A 23,171-nucleotide genomic window follows, 5' to 3' on the forward strand; every position below is an offset into this window, starting at 1 on the left:
TCACAGGGATTTTATCAGATCAACTTTATATTGTGTCCATCTAAACTACAGAACTGGGCCATATTAAATCGCAGCGCTTTTGAGCTTTGGTTGCAGGTGGCGTCTGTGATTCGACCATTTGTCATGAAAATTTAATTTCCTCTCATTCACACATAATGAATGACATACATCAGAGTGACAATTGGAAACGTTCAGCAAAGCTTGACCGCAGCATGCTCTGACGTACGCCAGGGTCCGATGGGCATCTCATCGCTGCTTGAAGCTTAAATTTTTTTTGTTTTCTATGAATGAATTAATAAAGGTTGCGTTTACCTCGATAGCCATAATAATAATAGCAGCTTTCTTTTTAATGGTGGAGTTTGAAGGGAGATTGGCCAGAGAGTGCACCCCCATTCCCAGGCTGTTTATAGGTGGGAGGTCCAACCAATCAGGATCTCGAATTCCACCCATGCAGTCTTTGGCCATAGGGTAGATTGTGCCATTTCCATCTCGGAGGATGATGGGAGACTCCTTGATAAAAATTAAATATTAAACATTTAAAGTGGAGCATTGGGTAAATATTTGTACAACGTGTAGTGAAAACATGCTGGTCCTCAATAGCCTGTCTCACCTGTCCTGCAGTAAAGATAGCCACATTGCGCTCATTCTGCCCGAGGAAGGCCAGGTTACTAGTAGGGAAGTTATTCTCCTGCTCAGCTTTGCCTGTGGCCAGGTCAAAGATGCAGTACCTTACCCAGTTACCAGTTTTCAGCACTGCGTGGACTCCTAGAAGATGACGAGATGATTAAGGTCAGGAGATATTGCAGATAAAGAACTCTATAGAAGGCTGACCTTCAGAAAAAACTCACCTTTGGAGTCAACATTTACAGCCAGAATCTCAGCCTTTTCTGGGATACAGAGCTTTTTAGGTGTTCGCTGAAAACAGTCTGGAACTTTTGGAGTGCCACCAGTTTTAACCACCTGTCAAGCAGATGGAGATGACAAAGTCAGTGAACCAAAATATCTGTAGATCATCAGTCAGATACATAACTCAGTGACTGAAATTAAGTTTCATTTACTGGAATGAAAACAAGCTGTGTTGAATCAGTTAATACCTGTAGCTCATCTATTCTGAGGAGCCTACAGTCCTGCAACAGTGATGACGGGTCTGAATCAGGGGGAGCGGCAGTGCTCTGGTTGCTCATGCTGCTTGATGTCCCAGGAAACTTGACAGCAACATATGCGCCATCGACTTTAAGCACCTACGGCATAAATAAAAGTAATAAATTGTTAAACTGAGATGCAGTTAAGGAAAAGCAAGAGTCAAAAAAAAAAAATAATCAAAGTTTGACCTTCTCTGTATTCAAATATTTGCTTCAGATGCACTTACCTTTCCCACAGGAACATTTTTAACATCTTCCACAAAGACTACCTCTCTAAGAGGCCACTGCTCCTCATTGACCTTTTCTTCCTCTTTGGGAGCTGGTGTGGAGCGTCTTCGCTCTACAAGCGGGACAGCACATTTAATTTTAGTCGTTTTATCATTGTATATCATTTACATTAAGGTACTATAAGCAGCTCAGAAAAATACTTCGAAATAGGCCTGCACAGTACAAAAGAAAAGAAAAACAAACAAACAAAAAGGTGAAGCTTTAGTGTGTACTTGTGAAAAGTAATTAAAACTGACAGTTTGCCACATGGTTCATGTGATAAGCAGTTGTAAGAAGGCAACCAGATATGCCACAGTATATAGTGCGAGTTGGCCACATTTCCTTCACAGGAAAACAGGCGGGGGGAAAAAAAAAGTTGCTGATAAAACCGTGTGCACCATCTGTTTCAAAGTCAAAGGGACTAATGAGAGCACAGAGAGAGGAAGAAATTGGTTCTGTGCCTGGGAGATAGGAAAGTCAAGCCTTGGATGTTGTTGATACAGCAAATAGTTAAAGAGAGAGATGGTATGAGACAAGATTACATACTGTAGGGCAGAGAGGCACTGCTAGCAATGGAAGAGGTATCACTGCAAGTAGATGCTGGGGAGGGAGGAGGACCCATTTCAGTCTTCACCAGCTCTGGCTTGCTTTCAGTCCTATGAGAGGAGACCAAGACAAATGGATTCATTTTCCTGCTGTTTTTTTGAACATACTACTCTCTGCAACGGCATGTGTATTTCACTTATTTCTATTGACACAGAATGAAAATCTTATGATCAAGGTAAAATCCATCTTGCCAGGCTTCAAGCTACACACCTGTGGCTGGCAGTTAATTCAGGTCTATTACTATCCTGACAAACTACTGACTAACAAAGCTGCACCAAGAGCATACTTTCAGGTGCAACAGTACATAAGATATAATTCACCCAATCACCTACCAAGTCCTTTTCCCCCAATTTGACTTCATTTTAATAGCAAATTTTGCTTAGAAAGATGCCAAGAATTGTCTAATGATGAGCTTACTGCACAGCTACCGCGACTACCTGCTTGGTAACTTTCAAAACTAGCATATGGTAGACCCATCATTGGCTTACTGAACTAAGTATGTGTCCTTTTCCAGGCAGTTACCAACGACGACGTAACATAACAAACCATCTGCTGAAACACTATTCAGATCCAAACATGTAAAAGCTTTCTGCTAAATAAAAATGAAACTGACTTGATTTCCTGGGTCTTAGTGGTCTTCTCCATGTTCTTCAGGCTCTCTGGTGAGCGCAGCTGGAACCTGCAGCTGTCGTTCATGTTCCAGACAGACTCCAAGAGGACACCCACTTTGGGAATTCCAGCACTGACAGAAAAGGCCACTGCACCGGCATGGTAAAGGGGATTGTTTCTCAAACACACCTAAGGAAAAAGAAACTCGTGAATTGATCGGTGCCTAGTGTTTATTACATACTTTAATTCGACAAGCTACCCAAGTATATTTCGTTACTCATTTTAGCATTTTTTAAATATTCTTATTTGGTAAGGTAATTCCAGAGCTAAAGCTAGAGTAAACTTTGAGATGGCAAATTAACTGAGGATGAACTTGGGTCCCCATTCCCCCCCCCCCCAAAAAAAAATAATAATAATAATAATAATAAAGAAATAAAATCTCCTCAAAACAAAAAAGCTAAAAAACAAAACAAAACAAAAAAACCCAACAACATACAAACAAAAACAAGTTTCTTCCTACCTGTGTTCCCACAGTGATGTTGGGTATTGAGGAGATGCCAGCACTGGATTTTGGCTTTTTGTTCTTGGCTCTGGCCTTTTCAAGCATCTTCTTCCTTTGACTGAAAGGCACAACACCCCTGCAGAGAGATGGAAGCAGTAAACTTAAAACAAAAACAAACAAATAAAAACAAAAAGCAAAACACTTCACTGACATCTACACTTTTCCTATGATACAATATACAATGCTCTCATGCCGACTGTGACATCACTTGGTAATCTTTGCATTGTACCAAAGATTACCAAACTGTGTGACTCCTTTGTGTGTTTTGCCATAAGACAGAGGTTACTGAAGTTGATGTACAAATTTTCAGGATCTTTTGACATTTTAAAAATATCTCTTTAGCTTTTTCTTTTTTTGTGGGGTGGGGGGGTTAGCATAGAAAAAAATCATTTCAATCAAACTATATGAACAGGGAACACAAGGTGTACAATTTTCAGACACAAAAGCTGGAAAAAATAATACATGCATCACTGGTAGCACTTAGTAATGTTATGGCACGTAGACAGTAAGTGCTACAACTAACACGGACAATTCTTGATTTAACCTATTGTTCTGCTCGTAATGAACAGTCCTGGCTCGTAAGACAAACTGAGTGGTACGACAATGTTATGGGGACGCTTTCAAGCAAATGTTGCCATTTCCCGTAAACAACTAGAAATCAATGTAACTTCACAGAAAAACAACATTTTCTTCTCACCACCAGTAGAGGCTATTCTCCAGCTGTGCACATGTGTAGAGTGCACAGCAATGCAGCGACACCATGCGTTCCCCCTGCAGCTCAGGGAAAGCCTGTGCACTGTGCTCCAGCTTTGAGGCTACGGTGCTCAGTGTTTCGTCCACCCAGGTTGCCACCTGCATGACATCCATACAAACATCAGCTAATGAACAGATGATTAAATAAATGTCAATTGTTAGAATAGTTCATGAACAATTAAAAAAAACCCCAAAACAAACAAACAGCAATAATTGTCTCAAGGCTGCACAAACAACATTGTTCTAATGTAAAGAAGAGCAATTAAAAACCTACCTTGTTGGTCTCTGTAGCTACAGTGGCCCTGATGCTATTGGCAGACAGTAAGGTAATCTTCTCATTAGCCAGCCCCAGGAAGGACATACGTGGGTGATGAATAGCAGGATTCTGATGTGACAAATACCAGGAAGTTAGTGATTTAAGCTCTTGCTACAATAAAAGATACATATATATCTTATTTCACTAGATTTTAGTTTTTCTTCCAGTAACACGGGTTGAATTCATCACCTGTGGATTCCTGTAGGGTTCGGATTCACTCCACTTCCACTGATACAGCTCTCCTTTGGAGCTCACAGCTACCAGCTCTGAGAACATTGCTCCAATGCTCACAAACTTCACACCATCCTAGAAAGGAAATTGAAGATCTCAGCAAATGTAGGATCAAGAAAAACTTCAATCCAACTCAACTCCAATCATGATGCACAGACACCAGACGAACAAAGGAAACAGGTGAAATCTCCACTTGCCTTGCAATAATGACGCAACTTCCTGTTTGTTTGTTTGTTTTAAAAAGACAATCTCTGAACAGTCTTCTGTGCTTTTCTTACCTTGTCAGGCCACCACTGGAGCTCCTCTCCCAGGGAAACGGGGCTCTGCACAGGGATACTCTTCTTGTCAAGACTTTGTTCCCCCTCACGGCTGGTGGAACCGCGCTCCGTGTCAAAAGAGGCCCCGTCGAGCCACCGACGCTCACGTAACCTCAATACAGACTCACGTTCACGCAACAGCTCTGAGTCACGCTCTAAGGGAAGAAGGAGAACTGGTATGCAATAAGGTCACACCAGTGGGATAGAAGTAAGCCACTCTCTGGGAAAGACCCGTCAACATCGTTTTAAGAATAGAGAGAGAAAGATAGATTCTTTAGAATCACTATAATGAAAAATCAATCAATTTCAATACTTGAGATTGAGTGGGAATCTAAATTATACTGTGGTGAGTCACATTGCACGCTCATTAAAATGCGAGACAGAAGAGGAAGTGGATAGACAGAAAGAAAGCATGCATATGGGCTAAAAGTGGGCTAGGGAGGGTTTTAAATAGACCCTTGAAGGGTCCTTGTTAGGACAGGTGGGCCTAGCGGGCCTTTCTCAGAGAGCTCACAGTATGTACTACAGCCATGCAGCATAAAACACCAAACATTCATAATATAAACTCAGCTAAACAAACTAAAGGGAAATGTACACTGTAGACCACGAGAACCATTTCGCTTTCACAAGCTTTACAGAAACACCTGAACGGTGGTTAACTGTAAGTGCAGTATTTGGCATTATACCCACAGTCGCCTTGATTTCCAGCTTTTCAGTAGTATTCCCTTATAAAGCCATCCCCAGATGAACAAAAGCCATCACCAGTGCTGCCACCAAAGCCTTTAGAACACCCTGCCTTCCCATCACTAGTCAGAAGAGAGTTGTTGAGTTACCTCTGGAGGATCCCAGACGAGACAGTGACGAGCGTCTAAAAGAGGGATAGCCAAAGTAACTAATGTCCTCAGAGAACATGGCATCAGCATCAATGATGACGCTGGGATGGGCTGAATGGATATCTGCATCCAACAGGGACATCAGATCCTCTGTACAAGGGAAGCACACATAAAATTTCAAATTTTAAGACAGAATCATAAAACCCCTCAAATCTTTTTTTATGATTATGGTAAAACAATTTCAATTTACAATGATCAGAATTTAAAACAGCAAAACCTTTTGCCAAAAGCCTACTTATATCTTAATGTGCTGCACTCAAATTAAAAGTACACTGTTTCAGTGTTAAAGAGTAGTGATTTCACAAAACAACGTCATTACATATGAGCCATTTGCCATTTGTGTGACAAACCTCCAGGGAGGTAAGACTCGCTGGCAGTGTCATCGCCATCATCTCCATCTTCATCATCCCGGCTCAGCAGGTTATTTACGGCGAGGTTGACATCTAGGTTGGTTCTCTGGAGCTCCCTAATGATCACACTCCTGGATTTCCCTTGAAGAACTACCTGGGCCTGGGGAATGTACAAGGTCACAAAAGTAAAAAACATTTCTCATGAATATCACTGTTAATTACTGTAAAGACAGGATTAAAATAGGCTACAAAAACATTCTTAAGAGGAAGGGTCTGTGTAAAGGCTGAGCGTGCTGTACCTGAGTAATGAGTTCTTCGGGGATGACAGAAGCAGGTATGACAGGCTGAGGCTGGCTACTCAGAAGTCCTGAGCCTCGGTCTCTTCCTGTACGGATGACCCTGGTCTGTCGACGGGAGTCGCGAGCTGCTGTTGACGACCTACCCGATGTGCCTCCGCCTCCTCCGCCTCCTCCTCCACTGCTTCCACCTCCTGCTCCACCTCCTCCTGCTCCTCCTCCACTTCCACCTCCACCACTGCCTCCATTTACACCAGAGCTCCAGCGACTCCTGTTACATACAGTTTAAAGCCACAATCAGACACAACCGCAAAAACACACCACCTGACTACAAACACGCACACATCTGATTACAAAGGAATTTGGTCTTTGTGACAGCAGAGACGGGCTAGTCCACACTGAGATGGAATCAGCAAGACTTAAAAAAAAATTTAAAAAAACCCACAAAATTCTGATTAAACTGGTGCCCCTTTTCCTCATTTAATTAGGCAAAGTGAAAGAAAAAAATTTCATTGTAGAATAATAGCATATACACAGATTAATTTCCTCCAAGAGGAAGTAATAGATTTGTTTATTTGGGATGTTCGAAACCATTGTTCCTAGGCATTGAATTGTATTAAGGTCTTACAACAACAATATTTTGTAGTAGCAAGTGGTTCTCCAGTGGTCACCAATATGAAAAGCAGTAAGAAAACCACAAGGATAAAAAAGCTGATGCTTTTTGATGCGTCCGCTGGGGATACATTTATTTACATTTTACAACACCCTAAAATGTTCTCACCAGAATGTGTGGCAGTGAAAAAAAAGCAAGGAAAACACCACTAACTCACTGCTGAGCCACTGTTAAGCTCTATACACTGAGCTTTCACAGGACCATTCGACTGTCAGCCCTGCCAGAACTTACCCAAGGGTGTTGCCTGCCAGTCTGCCCAGTGTGTCAGAACCAGACAGGAACCAGGGTGGATCACTGGTCCTGCCTGGCCTGGAGCTCCTTCCTGTCCCTGAACCACTGCTCAACTTTGAACTGGAAACAAAAGATGGGAGATCAGTTACAAACCTACAGATGTCCCAAAAGGACTAAAAAACAAACAAACCAAAAAAATCCTCTCGCTTTTTTATATATATATATATATATATTTTTTTTTTTTAACCTTTATAACCTGGGTTAACAAAGTAAATTTACCCCAGGTATTAGTTAATTTACACCCCTTGGTTCAGGATTCATTTTATTATTAAACTATGAAACAGGAGGGGGTATTTTGGAGACTAGCATGGCAACACCCTTGGGAATCAGAATTGGCTGCAACTCATTCCTCCATCAAGACTTTCCATTTTTAAAAGTTCTTGGGTTTTGGGGCTGCGAGTGCTTTCTCCTAATAATTGAATGATGTATGAGTCTAAACAAAAGTAGTTTGCTGCAATATTCCTAAGTGATGTGTTGTACATTTGTATAATTTGTCTTTTGAATGAAAGAAAAAAACCCTTTAAACGAAACATAATCAGGTATTACTACACTGTTACAGAAGGAAATGCAATACAGAAAAGGAAAGTCAAATGATTCAGATATAATAGAAGCAAACAACAAATTCAATCCACCAGTCAACAAACTGACACAATCCATTACAATTCAAAACCACACAAATGTGTTTGTTGAGTATGCTGACAAACTTCCCAAAGACAACTTGTCAAGGCTCTTTTCGTTGGGCTTCCCAACAACCCACAATAGTGCCAAATGAATAGCTAAGCCATGTCCTGTTGTTCTGCGAGTCTGTGGCAGGGAACGAAACATATGCTCTACAGCAAAATCTGGAGCAGAGGGCTCCTTAGTCTCTTACTGCCCAACTCGCATGCATATTGAACAGCTAGTATATGAAATCACTGTTGGATGTTGGTCTGCTGGCAGGACATCAACAACTATCAATGAGACACTCACCAAAATACATGTTCATAGCCAACGAGAAACAAAGCAGCTAGTGAAAAGGTATTTTTATAGAAACATACAAACAAACAAACAAAAAAAAGTTGTGGCAAATGGCACACACTTGCTCAGCCAAAAAGGGAACTGGCTTTCAGAACCTTACAAAACAATTTTAGGGCTGCTATGTTTTTAGTCTATTGGTGTCAAAAAAAAAAGAAAAAAAAAAAAAGAAGCTTTTTCTTTTTATATTCGAGGTACAAAAAAAATTCCTAAGACAGAGCTATACTGAGAAGATTTGATTTGAATTAAACTAAAACAAGAGCATCTGATATTCAAACAGCAGTTTAGGTAAGATAATGTATAGAAATACATGTTTACAGCTATAGATTTAAGACTTTGGAGCTAATCTTTGTTGAAACAGACAATACCACAGTAATATACTAGAAATGAAACCATGTCCAAATGTGTTATACTCGCCAAAAAGGGCATAAGTATTGACTAGAATTCACATTACAGCAACCAAGATCCATGAGCCTGAGCATATTCGCTGCATCTTGAACGAGACGTCTCCACAAGCAATCTGTTTTCCAATTCAGTGCCAAAGCTAAAAGCTAAAAAGGTTTCCTGGGACAGATCCCATCATAAACAAGTCTCTCACCCATCGCTGCCATCCGGCTTGTTGAGCTCCAGGCGATCCGGCTGGACAGCAAAGCTGATTCTGCATACACGTCCATCCTGAAAGAGTCGCAACAGTGACTTTTAATGTATTACATTAATCAAAAAGGGAAAACAAATACATTTACATTAATTTATTACATTAGGAAATGAAAACAAAACTGAGTAAAATACAGTCTTTTCTTTAAACTATTTTTCTAAGCTAGTTAATTAGCATGTTAACTACACCATACCAACTCATTTATCACAGTGCAATCTATAATTCAACATCATCATAATGTGGCATCAGCTTGACATGAATAAACACACTCAACACTTCAGCTAAGCATCTTTCACCCACTTGCAATATACAAACTGAGGTCAACTAACTAATGACTCTTCACTGCAGTGTTCAAACTGAGCTGCACCAACTGCAGAATTATGACGGATATTAACAACATATTTAAAAAAAAAAAAAAACCTAGTCCATATCTACATCTATTGAAGCATATTATCTCATGTTGTACAGCAAAGTCAGAGGGCATCTGATAACTGTGACCTGGCAGCAGATCAGCAGCTGTTTGATTTGATGACTTATAGCATTACCTCAAGGAGAAATCCGGCATGGTTTGGACCGACAACACACTGTTTTAGGGTGGCCTGCTCCAGCAGACTAAGGTGTGGATGACTGCATTAAAGGAAAAAGAAAAAAGTGACCCAACACAGGACAGCAAGCAAAATAATGTTTGCAATAAGTGATCACACTGAATAAAACCACCTAAAAATACAACGCAGATACACACTCACCTGTTATAACTATACTTGTTGAGCTTCTCTGAGACTTCACGGAGTCTGAGAAAAAAACAAAACAAAAACAAACTACATTAACATATCACCCAGACCAATTTAAGACCTCAATACAGGTTCCTGTGTGAGAGTCAAAAAAGCATACTGAGAGAAATGCTGTAACATGAGTTACTGTTTATATACACAAGCCCTTTTAATTTGCATACAAATTACTGTAAAACATTTTTAAAAGTGCAAAGAATATAGGTGTATTTCAGAAGGCTTTAACATATATGCATCTTTTCAGTTTATCTGAATGATCATAATGATCTCAGGACAACTTGTTAATTCAATTCAATTCAATTCAATTAGGAACTAGGAAAACAAAACCTCTTTTCTACCTTATAGCAAGACAAGAAAGAAGCCCACGATAAAAGATGACAATGTTAAACACTTGATAATGTTTTGCTTTTAAAAAAATGACATACAATAGGTTGCTGATAACACACACAAAAAAATAAATGTTCTTGATCAGCACTGACGAAACATCTGTGGGAACTTGTATGTGATGATGTTTGTGCAGCAAGCATTATGAGCCTGTTTGAGTGTGTAGAGTCAATGGAATGACTCAGTGTTACCTTTTAAATTTCTCACTATTTGAGAATAAAATGTATATTATACTTAAATTAATGAATGGTTACAAACTGGTAAAAACTCTCTCTTATAGTTCTGTTGATTTTTGTTTAACTGTAGCTAAAAGGCTCTTTGTTAGGCTCCAAAGTTTCCTCTAAGAAGGACGATCCATAGGAAGATATCAGTCAGAGGCACAAGCCAGAGTTGTAGTATGCATTTGAAATACCTTGCAGCAAGTTCCCAGACATGGTTTAAGTCAATAACCTTCATTAAAAAATAAGTTTATGATCTGGGACTAAGCTTAATCCACGCCTGGAAAACTGGGCCTCAGTCAGTTTTTAATGTACTATATAGTTCAAAGGTTATGAATCCACAACCCACCATTACTGGCAATGTGGAAAAAATTACACTTCATTGATTTTCACTGCTTCATGCCTTTTATCAAATAGACACAAAGCAGTTTAAAGAAAATATAAAATAAATTATAACAGCTCTTTCAAGCTTTGCTTCGAGTTGCCCCAAGTGTAAAGTAAACTATTTTTGGTCCCTTTTCCACTTGACAATCCTGACAAATGTGCTGTAAGATTGCCTATATTAACATTTAAGATGAGTCATGACCACCATCCAGCTGTCTGCAGGCAACTGAATCTTCTATCTGCAACTCTAGTAAGAACAATGTGAGGATGGTATGAAAATATCACATGCTTAGCCCTACATGGTGTCAACGAGAAATTGAAATGGTCCAAATAGAAAACAGATACTGATTTTTTTTCCCCCCAGAACCACCTGACAATAAAAAAATAAAATAAAAATCTTCCACTGACACAATGAAAAGCAGTTGTCTGTCTTGCCAGTCCAAAATAATCGTTTTAATTGGTTAAAAAAAAAACAAAAAACAAAAACAAAAAAAAAAAAAACATTCAAGGATTGCTGTAAACTTTTAATACTCTGTTTTATAACTTTCTGAAATAGGCAGCCTAACTCTGTGCTTCTGCAGTCCACTAAAAATCAGCACAGAAAAAGAAAGAAAGAAATTAGTGTCCCATGTCATGAAACCCATTTGCACCTCACACACTCAAGGAAATGCAGTTATCCAATCATGCTTCAGCACACACGAGGTCTGGATTGCACAGTTTCCTGAACTCTTAAGTGCAAAAGATCACTGGTGATGTGATGAGTGACCTAACTCAAAATGCAAACTCCAAGATGTGAGAAAAACAAAAAGCATCACAATGTACATGTTACTGTCAAGGCCAAACATGCAAAATCACATAAATCTCACTACTTAGACATACAAAAAAAGATATGTATACTAAAATAGATGCACAGCCTATGCAGAATGTCAGAAAATGCCAGTAAATATGCAATCTAATTCCACCCTTTAGAAAGCAATCAAATGCAAGGTAGAATATAAACAGGAAATATTTTTAAATTACATCCAATGCCTCTAAACCACTGGGACATAACAACAGAACAGGCAGAATTCTCATCAGACACAGAACATATTAAAAGCCCATGCCTCACTCCTAACACTGCAAAAAAGTAAGAGAAAATGACTCACAAAGCATCCAGGTCAGCCATTCACTACCCTTCCCATCAAACAAATGGTAGTACCCTAGCACAGACAAGTCTATTCCCTTCAATGAGCCATTTAAAACTGTTTCACCGCAGCAGAAAAAAACCCCACATAAAATATCCATCTCACTACAGGGGAATGCCATTTGCCATTTCACTGTCCTAAATGAATGTGTGCAAGCAAACCTCAGGTCAAACAAAGAAATCTGACCAGATATTCATGCTAGGCAAGCTGGACTAAGCCTTTTTATGTCAGATAGAAGCACTTATCTGCTTTGACAACTGCAAATTCATGGAGGAGAAGAGAGAGAGAGAGTGAGTGAGGAGGGGGGGGGGGGGGGGGGCATAGCACCACATGGTGACAGCAGCATGCAATGACATGCATGCCTGGGGATCGAAAAAGCCTGACCTCTTTTAAGGAAGGAATAGTCCATACAATCAAGATGTTTCAGCGGTGCCTCTGACCATCAAGAGCAAACTGCGCTTTCCTGTCAATCAGACCAAAGCTGATCCCCGCAGATTTGGACCGTACATCAACCAACAGAGGATGTTTAAATCCTCCCGTGCCCATAACCAGTATTTAATCTCAAGGTCATTCTAAAAACACTTTGACTTCTTGACCTCTTTGTCTTTAAGTAGTGCAGCTCATTAATCAGTTAAGTCTCAATGGGTGTTATAAATAGTTTTATCATAAATCGCATGTTCTGCCAAAAAAAAAAAAAAAAAGGGTCGTAAACAATCTCCTGGACACCCTCGCTAAACCCACCGATAAGGGACCGCTTCAGTCCAGAACTAAAAATCCATAAAGTCAGAGTGATGCATAACAGCACTTTGTTCCAAGCAACAATGTAGTATGTGGCCAAATACACTGTGCAGTGCCACATTGTATTAAGGCAACAGTGAAAAGACTTAAAATGTCGCGTGTGAGCACTCAGGGCAATTTAGAATCCAGCACAGACCGTAAACTTTAAAAGCCTTGGTTTGCCACCTTATTAAAGTCAATAACAAGATTAATTTGAATGCGATGGTGCTAACAGTACTTCGCTGCATATTTTAGATATTTATCTCAGTGCGCAATGCTAAAAGCAGACAAGCGGTGACAAAATTTCAAATGATGTTAGTAATTAAATGCTTAATGAAGCGTCAAGAAAAAGAAGACCCTTCCACAAACGCCCTGAAATGCAAATATTTGGCTTTCTTAAGAGCGTGGTAGCGAATTAACTAGGTTGCTAGCATTAGCAGCTAGCTATCGGTAAGCTGACGTTAGCCGCTGCATAGATCACGGTAAATCAACAAGACGCTCGCAAAGAAAACAATGACACTTGTCAAAGAGCGTATATGGTAACAGTAAAAAATTGAAATCTTTTTCGTGTACAAAGCTGTGTTTTACAACCTTTAATACCCTCTCTTTACCCCATCCCCCAACCGCGGAACTTTGACTAAGAGCCAATCCATCCAGAGAACCAAGGAAACCGACAGCTAGCGTTAGCTATTCGACTGAAAGCCAGTTAACAGGTTAGCATGTTAGCAAATGACTCTGTTTAGGTAGCAGCAAGCTAACAAGGATCCCTCAAAATGCCGGGCCTCGTTTTACCCCCCGAGTGGGGGGGTCATTTAAATAATTTAAACCCGAACATATTCACATGACAATGTCAACATCGAGCACAAATATTACCTCGAATACTAAGCAATGCTGCCCGCACATAAATATTGATTTCAAGTCTTCTTTTTCTACGGGCCGCAACAAAATACCTGTCATTGAGCTGATCCTCGGTCCCGGGCAACGGGTGAACCACGAAGTGTATAGATGTCATTGGGCTAATCCAAAATCACACCGAGACGTGTGGAAATGGGTACTCTTTCGATTACTGTATATATGAGGATTCATAGGAATCTTTTAAGGGCGAAAAAGCTCGAGTTAGATCCCAGCCTCCTCACCCACATGCCGCCATCTTAACTCTAACCAGCTTCTTCTGTGTGTGTTGATTAGTGCACATGCACTCGCTCCGCTGGTTGGACCTCTAGCACAAACAGGAAATAAAAAAATTGGATGGGGCTGGCCTCGAGAAGAAAGACATCTGTAACAAAAAGCCAAGCGTTGCACTTCCACACTCCGAAGGCTTTGTTCTAATCCAGTGCACCTATTGCATCTTAGTATGTTTTGTCTGTTAGGCAGTCGAGGTGTTCATATGTTCACTAAAGCACTATGAAGGTCAAAGAAAGGGTTAAATTTTGCGAGGTTACCTCTTTAAAAGCTGGAACAATAGAATAGAAAAAGATGAGACAATTGGTTTTAAAATAGAATATCAACGAAAAAGAAGCAGCACAAATTTGTGCCTTTTGTGCAGTTACAAGCGGTATAGTTTTTTCTATTAAGAATTGCGTCATTATAATCTAGCTTTATTGTCTGCTTCCAAGTCAAAATGTTTAATCATAGATAAAATATTCTTTCTAAAGCCATTCAGTTAAAAAAGGTATGTACAATGCATAACACGGTAACTAATCAGTGGTAAGAAATGTATTAATGTCAGCCTAAAATGCTAACACGATGAACTGGACTGCTGTTGTTATAATAATGTTTCACAGCTAGCACTATTAGCTTTAGCGTTTAAGCTACCCAACTTGAATTCTTTGCTACCGTCCACTGTACTGTGGCTATTTTCTCCCTGTGAACACGTGTGGTTATGCAGGCCTCTGTGCGTGTCTGTAACTAGTAACTGAATTGAATTCTTTGCTTGTATGTTGTTTGCGATTTGCTTTTGCTCGCCTCTTTGTAAAACGATATTTATGAATAATAAAATATTAATGAAGAAATTAATGACAAGTATACTTTGCCCCTACTTGCAAAATTTCATCCTTGAGTTAAATCAAATGAAAGGATGATGAAAAAACAACAAAATAATAATAATACTAATAATAATAATATCAGATGTCATTCTGCTAGACAGATAAACTGTATTATATAGAGTGATAGCACGAGGTCAGAAAGATTTCCTGTTTCTGTAATAGGTGTGTATCTGAATCAGCTCCTTGAAGCCCCTCTGCTTCCTGTCTAGTTAAGTGCTGCAGTCGAGGATTACCTAAGACTGATAATAGTTTGTTCAGTGATCTCCTCACCACCACAGTTTCAAAAGAGCCAGCCTCTCTAATCATTTTATGCTACCATCAGAGGTAGCATCACCACCTCTGATGCTACTCCTTCAGCCGACCACACCAAAGTACACTGCACTTGCCAGTACAGACTGATATCTCGAACAATTTGCTGTGGACACTGAAAGCAAACAGAGCCTCATCATCCCCTTTTGTATATGGCCTCTTTATTGGTCTTCCAATTCAGTCTGTTGTTTATGTGGATCCCCAGATACTTGCACCCTGGCACCACACCAACGTCTTGTCCCAGGATTGGGTTGTGTGGCTGTCCTCTTCCTTCTAAACTCCATCACCATCTCTCGGAAGCAGATGATTCCTCCCAGACCACTCCACAAAACCGTCCACTACTGCTCTGTACTCCCAATACATCCAACCACCTTACAGTTGTCAGAGTAATTTTGCAGACTGCTGATGTTTCTGAAAAATGTTTAAAATTGTGATTTGTCCTGTTAATTTACCGTCAGCTGGTAAACCAAATATTATTTGTTGCAGATAAAGTAAGAGCAACATCAAAATCTGAAAATAAAATTATAATTTTTTATATAAGTAATTATTTATTACTCAAAAGTACTTGCAATATGGCGACATGGGGATTGTTGTTGGGTTATTTGGGGCCTCTTAAAAAGATTACGCATTTTGATTTATAATAGCAAAGTATAAATCTGTTATGACTAAAGTAAAATTATGACTAAATTAAAAATAAGAATAATTATTATATTGAGATGCAAAACTACATTTTAAGACCTTCATAAATTCTGCTCAGGGATAAAAACAAAATCAGATTATACTCTCAATCCATTTGGAAATAGGTATATTTAATCCTGTGTTTGGTTTTTCATTTTTTTGCTATATAACAAATATCCAAAACAACAACAGCAACAAAAAAACCCAACCAACACTTACTATTAATCCATTATTTTGGCATATAATGAACATTATTTGTAATAAAAGATCAGATGTACTTTATTCATCCCTAATTCTGGGCAAGATCATAAAACAAGACAGCTCCTAAATTAAAAAAAGAAAGAACTCAATTAAAAATAAAGATGAAGAGCTCATTAACTGACAAATGTAAGTAAATAAGTTAATATGTATTTATTTAAGTAGTATCTAAGTAAAATTAATAAGAATACCCATCTCACTACAGGGAAATGTCTGTTATATAATAAAGTAAAAGTAAATATACATTAAAAATGTATTCATTAATAGCAATAATGCTGATAAAAAATGCAACTGAAATATATCAAATCAAATGTTTTTTTTTTTTTTTTAAATATCTAATAATTAAGAAAAAATATGCTTGGTATAAACTGAATGTACACCAATCAAGTAAATGTCATTGTTCTATTATCATTTGTACATTGCTCTTATGTAACAAAATTACTTGTAAGATTTACATTATATCAAATTAAAGTCAGCATTTTGGGCATATTTTATTTTTGAGTGTATAAAGCAGGAACTCCACTTTTCTTCTCCTCATGCCACAATACTCGTATCTGTATTTGTGGCAGCAGAGATGAAACAGATGTTAAAAAAAGTGAAACAAAAAATCATGACCCTCAGATCATTGCTGCTATTCTTACACTGGTTTATATTTCAAACTGAACCGCCTAAAACCTGAGCTCTATAAATGGAAGACCACTGGGAGTCTGTGCACAGCTGATCTCCCTCCCATAGAAAACTGTGTTAGTGCGGTATTCCCAGTCTATTTAAGCCCTGTTGAGTTAAGGAAATAATTTTCTGTTGTTTGAAAGAAAGAAAAAGTAGAAGACTCTAATTTAAGCACAAGGTTACCATTATAACATTGTCAAAAGGAAACTCTAGTTTAAGCAGAGCTTAAAACTTGACCCATGCATGTCCTGGATGTGAGCAAAGGAGCTATAGTCAAGAGATAGCCATTTGGGAGAGGAGGGGTGAATGAGCCTCTGTTCAGTGCATGGTGCAAATGATAAGATTAGAATTTTCCAATTTCCTGAAATACAGATTTTGTGTTTCCTGTCCCCTCCCAAAAATTGCATTGTTAAAAGACAAATAAATAAATGAAAACAGCCTATACAAAACAATGATTTCCTACTCATATTTTGGTTATACACGTACAATCCCCCGAAAGCTGCAGTTTATCTCACCAGTAGGTGGCATGGTTTACCTTTGATAATAATGTGAGACAGTTGTAGTGATGACAGCTGTCCTTCCTGCGCTGCTCTTCTGATTATTTGCCAACACAAAAATGCTGCAGAGTTTTTTCAGGATATTTATGCATTCTGATAAGCTCATGGAGAGTTGCCCTTCAAAGCTGGAACTGAAAATAAGAGTTTGCACTTCTGCCCCAAGTCAGGTTCCTCTTTTATCTGCAAAGTACAGCACAAGTTTCCACTCAGCTCTAGCAAAGAGAAATGCAACCATCTGACTCAAAATTACCCACATGGATGTTACTGCATATGTAAGTGAGCAAATTTTCACTAGATTATTCGATCATACGTTGTTCTTCAAGTTTGTATGCACCACATCAACCAACCAGCTGAGAGAAGAGCGTAACTTTTATCTGTGTTTACTGAATTCAACACAGAGGTTATTTAAACCAAGGCCATTGCTCCAAAAAAAACACCCTGTACCTTTTTTTAAGGGAGTAGACAAACAAACCAGAGCTATTTTTAGGTAGGAGGGTACTGGGTTATTAAATGACCCCTGGAGTTCTTAAATATGGGTACAAAGAGTCAGGGCCAGAAAACTGCATTATCATCAGAGAAAGGTTAGCAGGTTTGAGGATTTAGAAAGTGTGCACATTTTAGGCTGCAAATTTAACTCAATGAATAAAGTTTTATTGCACGCAGAGACACCAGAGACAAGATATCCTACTCGGTATAATCAGAGGTTTTCCAGTTGTTACACCTTAAAACTAGACTGTTTTCATCAGTGAACCCAGACAAGCTGCTGTCAGTCAGCCCACAATCACTTCAGCCCATGTTTTACTGACTGGGGTAACATGATCAATAGCTGAAGAGTATGAGTTTAAAATAACTTCTCTTAGTGCTGGCAGAAGCATATCTTTGCAGGACTAGGGAAGGACAGAATGTAGCTCTACCTCTTAACATGCACTCGCCTGCACAAACCAAAAAAAAACTATATAAAAAGAGAGAAAGAGCATTCAGCCAGTCCTGAAATGTAATCTATGAGGAAAATCCCACACCAGCACAGATAAGATGGTGCTTTATTTGGGGCACAGTCTTCAAACTATTTTAAGCGGTTTTCACCTGATTTGACTGGCGACTATTAAAGTACTTTATAATGGTTCAGAATAACTGCCCATTAAAGGTTTCAAGAAGGGTGCTGAGCGGTGAAGGACTTTGCACAAACTGTGTGCACAACCTACATCAAATCATAGATTTCTGCACAGCTTACAAGGCAATATATTGTATATGGCTGGTGAATAAAGAGATGTAGTGAGTAGTCTCTTTCTGGACATAGCAACACATCCATTTCTGAAACAGCTAAAGAGAACCCAAAGTCCTTGGTAATCTAGTCGAAGTGGAAACAAGCTAACAAGCTCCAGTTATCCATTTGTTACTTGCCATCTAGGGGTCAGGTCATAATATGAATGAAGCACTGGTCGTAACACATTGCACAACTGTATACACATGTTGTGAGGCTCTGCTCTAAAGAGCTATTCTATGATTGGTCCAATGCCACAGGATCCTCTTTTATGCCATAACCTCTCACTTAAGCTGAGCTGTTTTGCAAACCAAGGATGAGGTGGAATTAAACTGCATGCTCATGCAGCAGCTGCTTGTCAATCACAAAGTACACCCACCTTAGAGAGTACCACATTTATCATACATTTCTAATATAATGAAGACCCCTGTGTACAACAGGAGTCTTCATTATTTTTCCTCCTATCTTTCATCTTTAAATTGTTTGCAATAAACTCAACATGCAAACATGATTCATGTAGATTTATGAGCTGCGGATTGGCCAGTTGCAATGCACTATAAGTTGGATTACTGATCAGAAAATACTTAATTCATATTTTTTTATTAGTTCTGAGACACTGAATGCAAGTTTCAGGGAGCTTGATAAAGTTACAAATGAAATCTTTATGCATTGCATGGTCACACTTTTATTCTGTTCCAGCAAATATGCTTTTGAGGAACATCCCAACAATGCCAGACACAGTCAAATGGGCTGTGTGTCTGTGTGTGTATTTCCCCATTGTGTGTCTACAACCAGCCTTTTGTCCCGGTTCTCTGTGCTGTGCAGGAAGGTCTAGACAGCTGACACTTACCTAATCCAGAGGGGTGGCTGAACCCATCTCCTGTTGGCTGACCTCTTTCCACAAAAGACAAGGGTCTGCTAATTTAAACACCAGTCACATTAATATATATCTATATTGGGGGAGATTTTGAGAAGAAATAAAAAACCAAAAATTACTCAAGAGATGTAGCCTATTCACATTATTCACTGGTAGCATTTAGTATCTTTAATATGTGAAATGTATTGTTGTTGCTTTAAGCACCAAATTATCTGAACCTTCTTCCTGTCAGGTGAAATGATTAAAACACAGCTGCCTTGCAACAAAGTGGGGGACGAGATTTACACACAAAACATTGGCACTAACAAAATGTAGTCTGGTTGCAACTCTGAATGAGATTAATGGTAATGAATAATAGTAGAAATTATTTGGTGTTATTTCACTTTTGAAAAGTAAAGGAGGATTAGTTAATTGCAGTGAAGGGGTGGGGGTATTATACAAAAAGGGGGTGGGGGGGTCTGAAGCACTTGTTCACATAATTTCCACTAATGGATGAATTAAGAAGATATATTAGGAAATATTTCCACCACAGGTCCCCCCCTTTATCCATGGCCCTGCCTCTCTACTTTAATTAAATAGTAGCTTCATTTAGATAGATTTATCTGAAGATTGTTAAATAGTAACAAGTGCTATATTAATTACCTACCTGTTGCTATCTCATAATGAGCATCTTTTCTCACTGTCTTCACTCCAAGTGTCATAGTGATGATTAGCCAAGACAGATGGTGAGCGTCTGCTCGTCAGGGCAAAGTTACTCATTAAAAACGCCAGTTATTTGCAAGGTGGGTGTGTGGGTTGGGGGGTGGGGTTTTTTCTCACACTCCCTTGCTGTTGTGTACCACGCAGTCTCCACGGTGCCTTCAGCCCCTGATCACGCACGGTGCCCCCGCACCATTGGTCTACCCTAAAACACACCTTTGCGTCCCATTGGGCGCGGCTTCGGGCCACGCCCATCTGTTCCCCCACCGCATTTGAAACGATGAATGGAAACGAGGCTGTGGAGGAAATTAGGAAACATACTTGCCTGGTCTTAAGTTGTTCGCACGAGACTTGTGGACGCGCGTCTAGGGATTAAACCTGTTTCCTGAACACTTGACGCACTCATACATATATGTAAGTACATATTAGCTTCGTCATATTTACGGTTTAGCATAGTGTTTTCTTTTCTTCTTACGTGTTTAATGTTCGTGTAGAAACACGTTGATAAAGTGGTTGTCAGCAGCTAATTAGTCAGACAGTCTGGTGGGCTTCATCAATAGTTATTGAGGAGTATGATTACGGGTGCAGCTTGTGTGTGGTGATCCGGGCCTGGACAGGGAGGAGTTCTTACAGTAGGTGTTGTGTGTCTGTTTTGTAACCACCACACATGCTGCTTTTGTCCCCCAGCAAAGTAGGTGAAAGGGCAACCGCGCTGATGAGCAGCAGCTGATCATGCTTATCTCTCATGCTCTTTGGCAAAATCTTTAAGGCCCTGAGATAATGGTCATAGTGTAAATTTGATCGTAGGTGATGTATTCACTTATTTTTAGTGAAGGCTATCATTGTTGGATTACGTTGCGTGAAATGTTATGAATTTAAATTACAGTTAATTTGGTCTTTGCCAGAGTTACACTATGAAGTCTGAGGAGCATCACTGTAACATCTCAGACGTCCAGGGTGAATCCCAGCCAACTGACATGGGTGCAGGTGATATGGAAGCTGTGCGGGCTCTGATGTCCATGACTAAGCACTGGAAGTCACGAAACTTCAGGGTGAGGCACTACAGACCTCTGTCTCCCTCCTCAGACTCCTCAGAGGACGACCAGGTCACCACCAGTTCTGCTGTGCTGCAGGACTCTCTGTTTGTAAGGGATCCTTGTTTAGGATGAAATGGTTTCTATGTAACTGCGTGATTCTAGTAAATGTAGATGTATTGGGACAGAAGAGAAACTTTATTACTGACTTTGATAATGTGACTTTTCTTCTCAGTGCATGACACCACCATACAGCCCGCCCCACTTTGTGACGGCCTGTCCAGGTCCAGCTCTGAAGCCTCACCGACCTACAGAAGTGACGTCTCTGCACAAACACGCTGCTCAGCAGAGCTTCCAGTGCACCAGTGTGATCCGTCACACTGCAGATGGCCTCCACTGCTCCTCCAACCTTAATCGTTCCTCAAAGGAGGAAGAGGTCGTTCGGGTTCACATGCTGGACTCTAAAACTGATGTGAACTGCAAAGATGAGCCGAATAGCAGAGACTCTGAGGAGACTGTTACAACACAAGCTTACACTAAGACGTCCCCAAATGTTGTTCAGTCTGGAGACAACCCAGGAAGCCTTTTAGGCTTAAATGAAAATAAAAATACGCCTCAGTCTGTCCCAGCTGGAGATGCTCTGGTCTCGCCTGTGCCTGTCTACTGCCACATTGTTCCTGTCTCTTCTTTGGCCACCCTTGTGCAGAACGCTGTCACAAACTCGCACAGTCAGCAGCAACACCTACTGCCAGCAATCACCATGGTGCACACGCCACTGCAGCTGCAGCACAAACAAGAAGGACACACGGCTTCTTCTGCTCAGGTCTTCCTTGTAGGGGGTCAGGTGGCAAAGGGTCCCGTCATGCTCCTTGTCCCTCAGCCGCCTGTTCCTCCTGTCTACATTCAACCAGCACCGGTGACCAATGGTGGACCAAAGTTCGCTGCCATTGCCCCGGCGCCTCATCGCACCTTATCGGAGCAAAGATGTGTCCCACAGCAGCCAGAGGTGGCCCGCGCACGCAATCACGTTTGTCCCCGTGAGAACTGCAACAAGACTTACTTCAAGAGCTCTCATCTCAAGGCCCACATGAGGACGCACACAGGTAAGAGATAAATGAATTAAATGTTAATATAACGCATATGTATTTGAATGCTATGGCAGTTTTTAAGCAAATGGCACAAGTGTGATCTTCTAGTCATGATAGCAATGTTTTACCCGTTGGAGTATGTTCAGAAAAGTCCTTATTCCTGCCTCCACTATCCAACAGGTGAGAAACCTTATAAATGCAAGTGGGAGGGTTGCGAGAGGCGTTTCGCTCGCTCCGATGAGCTGTCCCGGCATCGCCGAACCCACACGGGAGAAAAAAAGTTTGCCTGCCCAATGTGCCTCAGCCGCTTCATGCGTAGTGACCACCTTGCCAAGCACGCCCGAAGACACCTGGCAGCGATGAGGGGACGCTGCTGAACTCCCTGCATGCAGTATCGTCTTCAGCAACAATAACAAACAAACCCCACTGTGAAACCAAATGACATGCTCTACGCTGTTGAGACTGACTCACACAAGACTGTAGATGTTTTTTACGTCACCTTATGAAAGGGCTATTGTGCAAACTTTGCTATACTGCTGTTCTGTAATCATTCTAATTGAATATAAACGAGGTAATCAAAGTGTTTACATTTAACTACTGCATTAGCATAAGCTGAGTAGTTACGTATTTAAATGTTACTGAGTTTACTTTTTTGTCAGTGATATTTGACCAAAAAATGTTACATGTTGTTCTTTTGTGCCATGACAATCAGTATAAAATATTTTTGCACTTTTTCTTGCACAAAACACAGAATTCCTTAATAAACCTAAACACATTTTTTTTAAGAGTTGTAATTTAAAATCTTTTCTGTGGTACCCACATGCTTCTGATACCTGAAAATGTATCCCACTTCAGCTCATCACATGATAACTGTATAAAATTATCAGGCTGTGAAACTGAGGGGTACCAATTCTATCTATGCATACAGCTGGAGGAAGTTACAATTTACAACATTTGTGCATTTCTGATAAGACACACACACTGGG

The 23,171-nt window shown here is 40.0% G+C and overlaps 2 protein-coding genes and 1 long non-coding RNA gene across 13 annotated transcripts in view; 1 reads left to right on the forward strand and 2 right to left on the reverse strand.

Moving 5' to 3' along the window:
• Positions 1-14,126, reverse strand: part of ubr5 (ubiquitin protein ligase E3 component n-recognin 5) — a 30,626-nt gene extending 16,500 nt beyond the window's left edge. For all 9 annotated transcript variants that reach the window (XM_026184621.2, XM_080308230.1, XM_026184620.2 and 6 more), the window contains exons 1-20: positions 13,661-14,126; positions 9,722-9,766; positions 9,521-9,602; positions 8,919-8,995; positions 7,247-7,366; positions 6,346-6,613; positions 6,047-6,206; positions 5,637-5,786; positions 4,765-4,976; positions 4,445-4,561; positions 4,214-4,324; positions 3,884-4,038; positions 3,145-3,262; positions 2,629-2,813; positions 1,956-2,065; positions 1,370-1,482; positions 1,095-1,241; positions 849-960; positions 611-765; positions 313-510 (exon numbers count right to left, since the gene is read on the reverse strand). In XM_026184621.2, coding sequence (XP_026040406.1) covers positions 313-510; positions 611-765; positions 849-960; positions 1,095-1,241; positions 1,370-1,482; positions 1,956-2,065; positions 2,629-2,813; positions 3,145-3,262; positions 3,884-4,038; positions 4,214-4,324; positions 4,445-4,561; positions 4,765-4,976; positions 5,637-5,786; positions 6,047-6,206; positions 6,346-6,613; positions 7,247-7,366; positions 8,919-8,995; positions 9,521-9,602; positions 9,722-9,766; positions 13,661-13,722 — 2,697 coding nt within the window. In that variant the 5' untranslated portion in view covers positions 13,723-14,126. The remainder of the gene's footprint in view (positions 1-312; positions 511-610; positions 766-848; positions 961-1,094; positions 1,242-1,369; positions 1,483-1,955; positions 2,066-2,628; positions 2,814-3,144; positions 3,263-3,883; positions 4,039-4,213; positions 4,325-4,444; positions 4,562-4,764; positions 4,977-5,636; positions 5,787-6,046; positions 6,207-6,345; positions 6,614-7,246; positions 7,367-8,918; positions 8,996-9,520; positions 9,603-9,721; positions 9,767-13,660) is intronic.
• A 1,079-nt stretch (positions 14,127-15,205) lies between these two features.
• On the reverse strand, positions 15,206-20,134 carry LOC113032008 (uncharacterized). The gene is made up of 4 exons (XR_003273836.2): positions 20,011-20,134; positions 19,338-19,405; positions 17,205-17,406; positions 15,206-15,475 (listed from the first exon to the last, which is right to left on the reverse strand). It is a non-coding gene; the product is annotated as an uncharacterized LOC113032008 (long non-coding RNA).
• A 194-nt stretch (positions 20,135-20,328) lies between these two features.
• Positions 20,329-22,970, forward strand: LOC113032004 (Krueppel-like factor 10). Of its 3 annotated transcripts, none has more exons than XM_026184626.2 (4): positions 20,329-20,477; positions 20,969-21,208; positions 21,333-22,200; positions 22,366-22,970. In XM_026184626.2, the coding sequence occupies exons 2-4, from the start codon at positions 20,978-20,980 to the stop codon at positions 22,560-22,562; spliced, it is 1,296 nt and encodes a 431-aa protein (XP_026040411.2). In that variant the 5' UTR covers positions 20,329-20,477; positions 20,969-20,977; the 3' UTR covers positions 22,563-22,970. The 3 variants fall into 3 exon arrangements, with proteins under 3 accessions (XP_026040411.2, XP_026040412.2, XP_080164357.1); XM_026184627.2 differs by having other exon boundaries at positions 20,338-20,477; positions 20,969-21,115; XM_080308231.1 differs by lacking the exon at positions 20,329-20,477 and adding an exon at positions 20,580-20,695.
• The last annotated feature ends 201 nt before the right edge of the window (positions 22,971-23,171 follow it).

This window comes from Astatotilapia calliptera, chromosome 11, assembly GCF_964374335.1.
Source record: "Astatotilapia calliptera chromosome 11, fAstCal68.1, whole genome shotgun sequence".
In the NCBI taxonomy this organism is placed as follows: domain Eukaryota; kingdom Metazoa; phylum Chordata; class Actinopteri; order Cichliformes; family Cichlidae; genus Astatotilapia; species Astatotilapia calliptera.